This window comes from Chlorella variabilis (genome assembly GCF_000147415.1).
Source record: "Chlorella variabilis unplaced genomic scaffold CHLNCscaffold_23, whole genome shotgun sequence".
Taxonomy (NCBI): Eukaryota; Viridiplantae; Chlorophyta; class Trebouxiophyceae; order Chlorellales; family Chlorellaceae; genus Chlorella; species Chlorella variabilis.
In genome coordinates this window covers 151,298-160,126 of record NW_005435065.1, presented here as the reverse complement: position 1 = coordinate 160,126, position 8,829 = coordinate 151,298, and the positions used below count along the sequence as shown (strand labels likewise).

The 8,829-nt window shown below is 68.3% G+C and overlaps 3 protein-coding genes across 3 annotated transcripts; 1 reads left to right on the top strand and 2 right to left on the bottom strand.

Moving 5' to 3' along the window:
• Nucleotides 1-51: 51 nt before the first annotated feature.
• On the top strand, nucleotides 52-1,444 carry CHLNCDRAFT_139047 (hypothetical protein; the record flags this gene model as incomplete). Its single annotated transcript, XM_005844334.1, has 4 exons — nucleotides 52-139; nucleotides 495-685; nucleotides 972-1,037; nucleotides 1,277-1,444. The coding sequence occupies 4 exons, from the start codon at nucleotides 52-54 to the stop codon at nucleotides 1,442-1,444; spliced, it is 513 nt and encodes a 170-aa protein (XP_005844396.1).
• Nucleotides 1,445-1,852: 408 nt separating this feature from the next.
• CHLNCDRAFT_54524 (hypothetical protein) lies at nucleotides 1,853-4,576 on the bottom strand (the record flags this gene model as incomplete). The annotated part of the gene is made up of 8 exons (XM_005844250.1): nucleotides 1,853-2,167; nucleotides 2,390-2,810; nucleotides 3,005-3,088; nucleotides 3,218-3,321; nucleotides 3,405-3,436; nucleotides 3,532-3,633; nucleotides 3,727-4,061; nucleotides 4,152-4,576. 8 exons carry the CDS (start codon nucleotides 4,574-4,576, stop codon nucleotides 1,853-1,855), a joined length of 1,818 nt encoding a protein of 605 aa, XP_005844312.1.
• Nucleotides 4,577-8,138: 3,562 nt separating this feature from the next.
• CHLNCDRAFT_139044 (hypothetical protein) lies at nucleotides 8,139-8,748 on the bottom strand (the record flags this gene model as incomplete). The annotated part of the gene is made up of 2 exons (XM_005844249.1): nucleotides 8,139-8,366; nucleotides 8,629-8,748. 2 exons carry the CDS (start codon nucleotides 8,746-8,748, stop codon nucleotides 8,139-8,141), a joined length of 348 nt encoding a protein of 115 aa, XP_005844311.1.
• Nucleotides 8,749-8,829: the final 81 nt, after the last annotated feature.

Genomic DNA, 8,829 nt, shown 5'->3' with positions numbered 1-8,829 from the left:
CCCACCTGGCGCTGCGCCCCCCCGCTGAGCTGGAGGCTGTGTTGGAGGCCGATGGCCGCGCGGGTGAGGCAGGGAGGGCAGGCGGGCATAGAGGGCGGGGGCGGCTGGCTGGGTGCTGGCTGGCAGGGCGGCCTTCAGGGTGGGTGGGAGGATGGCTGGCAGGGCGGGTGGCTGGCTGGCTGGGCGGGGCTGGCTGGCTGGGCGGGTGGCTGGCCGCGCCGGCCGGGCTGGGGGGTGCGCGGCGCCGCAGGCTGGCCCAGGGTCAAGAGAAGGCTGCGGGCTGCGGTTGGTCAGAGGCGCATGTGTGCTGTGTGCTGGAGGGCGCAGGGCCTACACGGGCCAGCCCCCACCCCACCCCATCCCATCCCCACTGCGGCCCCGCCCCCATTCAACCCCCACCCATCCCCAGTCACACCCCTGCATTCACCCTGCCTGACCAGCGCGCATTTCCACCCCCCACCCCCACCCCACCCCACCACCACCACCGCCCGCAGACGGCGCCGCCGGCCTCGAGGCCCCGCTGCAGCTGGGAGCGGACGGGGCGGCGGCGGCGGCTGTCGCGGCCCCCGGCGGCAACGGCGGCGGCGCCCCGCTGGACGCCTTTGGGCGCGCGGTGGTGGCCTGCCTGGCGCAGCTGGCGGTGGCGGCTGGCAGCGATGCGATGTGGAAGCAGCTGAACCACCAGGTGGGTGCTGGGTGGTGGGGAGGTGTGTGCTGGGTGGGTGGGAGGTGGGTGCTGTGGGGTAGAGGTGGGTGCTGCTGGGCAAAGACGCAAGGAAGGAGGCGCTCGGGGCGGGTGCTGCTGGCTGCTGCTGGCTGCTCCTGGCTGCTGCTGGGCGGCTGGCGGGTGCCGCGCCGCACCTGCCTGCTTCCCCCCTTGCTCCATGCCTGCCGTGACGCGCCCGTCATGCCAACCCACACCCACCCGTCACTGCCCTCTCTCACCCCTCCCCTCCCCCTCTCTCTTGCAGGTACTGATGATGACTCGCTCCCTGGAGCCCCGCACCCGCCTGCTGGCGCTGGAGACAGTGGGGCAGGTGAGGCTTTTTGGGGTGCTGACGAGGCGTGCCGCTGGGGCTGGGCCCGGCGGGCGGCGGGCGGCCCGCGGCTGCTGCTGCGCTGCGCTGTGCCCCTGCACCTCCCCTCCCTCCGCACACCGATTTTGCACCCGCCATATCCACACACCCACACACACACCACGTCAGCACCCGCCGAGCAAAGACCATGCCAGCACCCACCTGCACCCATCACGCCAGCACCCTGCCCCCCTCCGCAGCTGGTGGCGCGCCTGTCGGAGGAGTACCTGGCGCTGCTGCCCGAGACGCTGCCCTTCCTGGCGGAGCTGCTGGAGGATGCTGAGCTGGTGGTGGAGGGAGCGGCGGCGGCGCTGGTGCGCCGCCTGGAGGCGCTCAGCGGCGAGCCGCTGGATCAGTACCTGCGCTGAGCTGGCGGGCGGTACCGCCGCTGGTGGTGCCCCCTCGGGCGCTGCCGGCCGCGGCCCGGGCGCTGGGCGGCGACCCGCGCAGTCCGGCCACGGCCCTGCTCCTGCTGCGGCGTTTTGCAATCTGGATGCCTCTCCATTTCGCTGTCCCATGATGCTTTGCCATGTCAACAGCAGCAGAAACACAACCTTTGCCCCAGGTCGCCAGCGCAAGCGGCTGCACCCTGGCCGTTCCAGCTGCAGGCGGCGACTGTCTTGCCCGCGGGGGGGCCTGCCAGCCTGCCAGCTTCTCCTGATGGGTTCGCCCACGCTTGCAGTTCACGTGTCAGCACGAGCAAGCTTGCAGCACAGTTCACAAGTGCACAGTTTTGGTTTTTTAGTTGCAGATCGCATTCCCCCGCTCAGCTCAGGTCAGGTCAGCAGGCCCCTGCCGCTGAGCTGGTACTGCCGGAACGCCTCGCAGCGCTCAAAGGCCGGGGTGAGCGACTGCGCATAGATGGCGTCGAGCAGCGTGGGGTGGTGCGCCGAGATGTGCTCCAGCAGGGCGCACCGCACTTTCCTCCACTCCGGGGTGGGGCCCGTCCGCGCGGGGATGGGCGGCGGCGCCTCGTAATCGAAAGCCTGCAGGAAGGCCTTTGCTTTGTCACGCCGCTTCCAGATGTCGACTGTGTGGAACAGGTGGTGGAAGCCGTCGAAGCGGCCGGTGACCCCATCCTTGTGCTTCACCTGGGGTGGGGCAGCGGGGGGCGGCGCGGCGGCAGCAGGGCAGGGTGAGGCACCTCCGGGCAGCGAGCATGCTGCTAGCAAGCTGCTGTGCATGCCTGCTGTCTCACCGGGCCCTGCACTGCCAAACACACTGGGCCTGCAGTTTCCCTCCCCTCCCCGCCTCACCCCCCCCACCCTTCAGGCCAAAGGCCAGGGCGCTCCGCACCCCACGAGCGGACTCACCAGGATCACCGGGACGCCCATCCCCGCCGCCGGCACGCCGCAGTGCAGGCGTGTGGTGATGATGACCTTGGCCTCGGCGTACCGCGTCAGGTACTCAAAAGTGAGCTTCACCCTGAACATGCCGTCGCCGGTGCGCTTGTCGTGCACCTTGGGGTTCAGCCGGCACTCCGGCCGGTTGATGCCCGGCGGCAGCAGGGGCAGCAGCTCGTTGGGAACGTCCACCAGCAGGACGGGGCACTGTGGTACCGCCCCCGGCCGCGCCATGCTTTCCAGCGTGGACGTCATGCAGTAACTCAGGTAGGATGGCACGCCCGGCAGCTTGTTGCGCAGGAAGGTCAGGGTCTGGTTGTCGCGTGCCCCGAAAGGCCCCCCGTGCTGCTTCAAGTACGCTGCCGAGGTGTTTGCCGTCACGTTCTTGTACCTGTGGCGGCGGCAAGGACGCGCGGCGAGGCAGCCGGCGGCGGCAGGTCAGGCCGCCAGGCATTCCCCACACAGCTGCACGAAGAGTATGTCCCAGGACGCGAGCCCGCCCTGCGCCCGGCATCACAGTGTGTGACGCCTGTGGGTGCAACACATGTCAGCAGCAGGAGGGGCAGCAGCGCATGCCATGCTTACATCGAGGGGCTGATGTGCATGGAGACCAGGATGGGGTTGATAAAGGCGGGAGGAGGCCAGTAAGTGCCGGTGCGTTTGTAGCCCCTGAAGGAAAAGCACGCAAGGGGAGCGGTGCGTGCAGGCTCAGAGGGCCTTGCCGGCCGGCGGCAGCGGCTGGTGGGCTGCAGGTGTTGGTTGCAGGCGGGGCAGGCACAGCACACACAGCAGGCTTACCAGAAGGCATTCATGATGAGCAGGATGGAGCCATCCGAAGCCGTGGAAGGGGTCACCAGCCGCATGTTGTCCCTTTCGACGCGAGCGTCAATGTAAGGCAGCCACTGCACATAGATTGGAGGCGGGCTTGTTGGGGCGCTGGCTGGCTCGGAGCGCCTCCTGCGCCCGCAGCCCCACCACGCCTCACCTGCGCGGCAGCCAGCATTTGCACGTCGTCGCCTGCGCTCAAAAGGGCAGGCAGGGGGGAGAACTTGCAGCTAGGATGGGGTGCCGTGCAGCCCGTCCGCCGGCAGCTGGCATTGCAGCAGCCTTACCCAAGTTTGGGCCATCCTTATGGGAGAGCTGGTACCGCACAAGCTGGTCATGCCACAGGACGCCGTAGTGCAGCCGGGGGTTTGGGGAAAACAGGACCGGTCCTGCACCGACAAAGAAAGCGGCGGCGATGTTCTGGAGCAGAGCCCACATGTGCATGCAGGCGTGGCGCATGCGCAGGCTGCGCGCGCGCTTACCACTGTCAAAGTCGATCCACCCGCTGGGCTCGCTCGATGCAAAGGGGCAGGCGCCTAGCCACTGCTGCTGCTCAGCAAGCCCCGAAAACTCGCTCACAAAGTCGGCAATCGCTGCCTTGACCTCCGCATGGCCGCGCGGCGCATACAAAGCGACGGCCTGGCCGTCGACATCTGCGCACCATGGCAAGTCGGATGGGGGCGGCGCCGGCCCTTGCACAGTGCCGCCAAACTCGACCGCCGTCCCGCCATACTCATACAGGGCGGACAGAAGGACCATGCGGCGGAACAGTTGGGGGTAATTTACACCCGAGGCGACTTTGTTCCAGGTATGGTTCCTGTGTGACAGCAGAGGGGCAGGCAGTGGCAGGTGTCAGCAGGCGGGCACGCCGGCAGCGCGGCGGCGGCAGTGGCCACTCCCTTCTCACCGAAACCATTCGGCTGCGGGTGCCTCGGCTCCTAAGAACTGCCTCACTGAGATCATCCTGACGTCCACAGATTCAGGCAGAGAACAGCGGCTCTCGTAGCACGAGAGAGTCATGCACAAGAGCAGGACCCGCTGCCTTGCGGCAGGGGCGGCAGCTGATCTGACCGATCTCAATGCTTCCTTTGAGAAGGGGATGGCCAGGTCGGTCCATATGAAGAAAAGGTCGGCGGAAGAGACGCTGCCAACGGCATCGGGGCACGATGCCTCCCCGCTGCGATACCATGCCCTCTCTTTGATGGTGCTGATGGCTTCATGCCCTCCACTGCTAACGAAAACAAACAGCAAAATAAAACTGGCTGGGATGGCCACAACGAGGGGCAACCCGGCCAGGCCGTCCCCACCCTTGGCCGCTGTGGAGTTCTTCATGCTTTGTGGCCCACAAACAGCAGTTTTGTGTTGGTAAAAAGTACGGTGAGCCGCGTGAACATCGGCAGCTGCCTTTATGCATTTGGCGGAACTCCCCTCGAGTCGAATCGTCTGCATCAGAGAACGGCGGGAGTGAAGGGGGACTGAAACCGGCAAGCCACGAATGCTCTAATACCCGGCGCCGGTTAACTTGTTGTGGCGACCCTCAACCCCACGGGGCTTCTCGATGCCTGCTGCCGCCTCCGCTGCTGAGAGCCAGGTGCGTCTCTGAGCCGCAGCCGAGCCGCAGCTGACGCAGTTGGTGCCATGGCGGGGCGGGCGGCACCGCTAGTCGGGCGGCGCACATGTATGGCGTAAAGGTGGCAGCCCCTGGAGGCGCATGCGGTAAGGTGCCTTGCTGCTGCCATGCCCAACCCTGGCCCCACATGCTCGCATGCTGCTCAGCTGCAGGCCACAACCACTTGGCACGTGCACGTGCTGCTCTGAAGGCTGTGCGCTCAAGCTCCCCACCTTGGATGGAGGCAGATACCAGGCCCGAGCAACCGCCGACGGCGGGGAGCTGGCCGCGCGTGATCGTGTGGGCTGTCGTACTAGCACTGCTTGTGGCGCTCGCCGCCGGCAGCCACAGCGTCGGCGCAGGGAGCTGCGGAGGGAGGGAGGCCTGGAGCGTGCTGGGGATCCGGAAGCTGGTGCGGTAACGCTCCCTGGCCTGCAACCGCAAACCGCCTGCTTGCAACCGGGCAGCAGTCCGGCGCTGACGCAGGTACCGGGCCCCCGACCCCGCAGGCGGCTCACGGCGCTGCCCCCACGCATGCCCTGCAGCGCCTGCTGGCGAGCCTGCCTCCGCGGCACGACGTGGACGGGCCGTGCGGTGCCGATGAGGCCGCCGCACTCGAGGCCGCCGCAGGGATGCCCTTCCTCCCGCCGCTCTTCGTACGCATCTACCTGCTGGATGGCGACGCGGGCGCTGCCGGTGCAGGCGGTGCCGATGGCGGCCTGTGCGGCGTGTTCCAAGCATGGGACGGCGGCGCCCGCGTGGCGCTGGTGGGCGGCGGCCCGCTCAGCGCCGCCGACCGCGCCGCTGTCGCCGCCGCGCCCACCGTTGTGCGGCCCAAAGAGCTGCGCGGCCTGGCAGGAGCGCCCAGCGGGCACGCCGGGGCGTGGGTGGTGGCCGCCCGCCGGGCCCAGGAGGCAGCTGGCCCCCAGGAGGCCTCGCGCCGCAAGCGTGCCAGCCTGCTGTTCTCCAGCCGCGCCCCAGGCAGCCCCGACATGCTGGCGGCGGCAGAAGCAGCGCTGGGCGGCGGCGGGCGGCAGCGCGTGGAAGCGGCTCGCTACAGCTGGGATACTCCCGCGGACGGCCCCTTTGCGCGGCGGGCGGGCGAGGCGCTCGACTGGCGGCAGGCGGCGGTACAGCTGCGCGGCATGCGCGGCGCTGGCGGCGCGGGGCTCGCCATGCTCAATCTGGTCCTGTACTGCCTGCCGCCGGGGGGGCGTGTGGACCTGTACGGCTTTGGGGGCGCCCCCTGAGCTTCCTGGCAGCGCCCGCCCTGCGCACTATGACAGGCCGCTTCACCAGGCCAGCTGCCATGACCTGCCCACCATCTGTGCCTTTTTTTCCTTCACCTCAACCGTGTTGTAAACCACTTTTCAAACGCCAAGCTCAGGACAAGTGGGGCACACAGCAGGGCACCATTGGGGCCGTGTGGGCATGCAGCCCAGATAAGCAGTAGCTGCGCTGAGCTGGCAGGCGGTGCCGGGCGGTACTGGCTATGGGCACCCACCCCAAAGCTCCACTGCGTGTGCTGCTGTACTGCGCGCCTGGGGCGGGCGAGGCGCTAGCGCTAGCGCTGGAATGGCTGCTGAGTGCCGCCCAGCTGCGCGCCATTCGCGGTGCTGGCGGCGCGGGGCTCGGCATGCATGGATATGCTCAACCTGATCTGCCTGCCTGCCTGCCTGCCTGTCTGCCCGCCTGCCTCTCCTTCGACGGTTGCAGCTCTGAGGCCAGGCACCACTTCCTTGCAACTTGTCTGCCTCCGAAGGGACTGATTACATGAGCCACCCTCCCGCCTTGCGGCGAGGCTGTCTGCAGAACTCTGGCAATTGCAATGTGTGCTTTGCGCTCCAAGCCCCCCACCCCCTCTCTCCCCTCTCCAGTTGCAGCCACTACAGCTGTGTGTGTGTGTGTGTGTGTGTGTGTGTGTGTGTGTGCTGGTCTGGTGACTCTGTGGAGCTGTGTGTGTTACACACAGCAATGAGTGTCGACAATGGGAACGTCTACACAATCTCCGCTAGCCACACAACACCATGTCCAGCGGCGCTCGCGCGCCGCTCCGAAGAAAGCGGCTCCGCCGCCTCTGACGCCGCCGGGCGCTCTGCCATGCCGTCCGCCGTCTCGTCGCCCAAGCTGCCTGCGTCCCCGGAACACTGACTGCCGCTCTCCCTGCAGCGTACTCGCTGCCGCCCTGCGAGCGGCGCACAGCGGCCACGACCAACCCCAGCTCTCTGCTGCCGGCATCGCCCTGTCGGCCAACGGCGCAACCCTGCGCCCGCTCAGCAGCTGGCCGGCCCAGCGGCGCACTGCCCTCGGGTGCCGTCGGCCCCCGCTACCCCTGTCGCCCGCTGCCCCTCGTTGCCCCCAGCCCAGCGCCCCGGCTGAGGCGCCCAGCGGAACGGCAGCTGCCGCCGGCCCGCCTCGACGGCTCTGCTGCGGTCTGCCCATCCCCTCCGCTGTGGCGGAGGGCCACCCCAACCGAAAAGCACCCACGAGGGGCGGCAGCTGCGAAAACGGGGGGGCGTCGCACGTGCCTGTGTGGCACGGGGCGAAGCTGCTGCCTGCGGAGAAAGCGACTGGAGAAGCAGGCTTGCCAGCCAGGCTAAGGGCTGGGCAGCGTGCCACTGCGTCAGACAGCCACGTGCTGTCTGACCCCTCTGCCCCCTCCATACTGGCGCAGCAGCCTGCTGTGCTGCGCCCCTCCCAGCAGACCCAGCACAAGCCTGGCTTGTGTCTCATGCTCAATGGACACAAGCTTGCGTGTGTGTGTGTGTGTCTGCGCGCGCGCGGAAAGGTTGACAGGAAAAATACAAGGAGAAGAATACAGGGAGAAGAATATCAAATAACATGCAGGTAACCCGAGTGTAGTATCTGAACGCTCACGAAGGGGGGCGGTATGCATGTTTGGGTGCCTGTGTTGGCAGGAGGCGGCAGGGGAGGTGGCGGCGGGAGTCGCAAGGTTCATGTGGGAAGGTTCATTTGTGTGAAGGGGCCGCCGCGCAGGAATGTGCGCCGCAGCCCCGCTGGTCAGAGCATGCTTCTTCTCAGGCTGGACGGGGCTGGCGGGGGCTGGGCGGCGCATGAAGGCGCCGCCTAGCTGGGCCCGCCAGCCAGGGCGCTGCCACCGGCAGCTGGCAAAGCTGGCCGGCGGGGAGAGGAAGGCCGGGAAAACATGATGGTGGAAAAACCACTGGAGGGGTGCGCCGCTGGGCGCGCACCCCGCGAAGAAGGCTGTTGCTGCTGCTGCTCGCGCCGCCGTTTGGCGTCGCCCGGTACCGGCTGCTGTCCCGCTCAGTACAGGTAGCTGCCCGCACCCTCGATGTCGAGGCTGCCGGAGCGCCTGGTGGGCATGAAGAAGAGCTGCAGGCAGCCCGCCAGGATGCGCTCGGTGTAGGGCAGCTTCTGCAGCTTCTTGAGGAACTCGGGTGCCTCGCTGCGGTCGACGGCAATCAGCTTCTCGTTGTAGCCCACCATGCGGTCCATCACATCCCAGAAGCCGGGGGCGTCGCAGTCGGGCACCTGCTCGGGAGGGTGGCGGTGGGAGGGAGCGGGGCAGGAGGTGAGTGCACGGGAGGGCGAGGACAAGTGCTAGGGAGGAGGGCGGGAGGCGGGGGCGGGGGACGGGCACACAGCAGGCGCCCGGGTCGCGGCTGTGGCGCGCGGCCGGGAACAGCACGCCAGCCCGCGCGGGGGCGTCGGCAGGCGAGGCCCGGCCGGCGCCAGGCCAGGCCAGGCCCGGCGCCGCGCAGTGGAGGGCGGGCAGGCCTAGGCGCGGGCGCACCTCTGGGAACACGCGTGCGGCGGCGTTGTTGGTCTCGACGATGACGTGGCGGTCGAACTGGGTGGTGTTGAGGCCCAGGGCGCAGTACAAGTCGGAGCGGGAGTGGTCGCTGAGGTACATAGAGATGTAGACGGAGAGGCAGAAGAAACGGGACCACAGGCTGCGGTACCGGGGGCCGGGGCGGGTGCCACCATCAGTGAA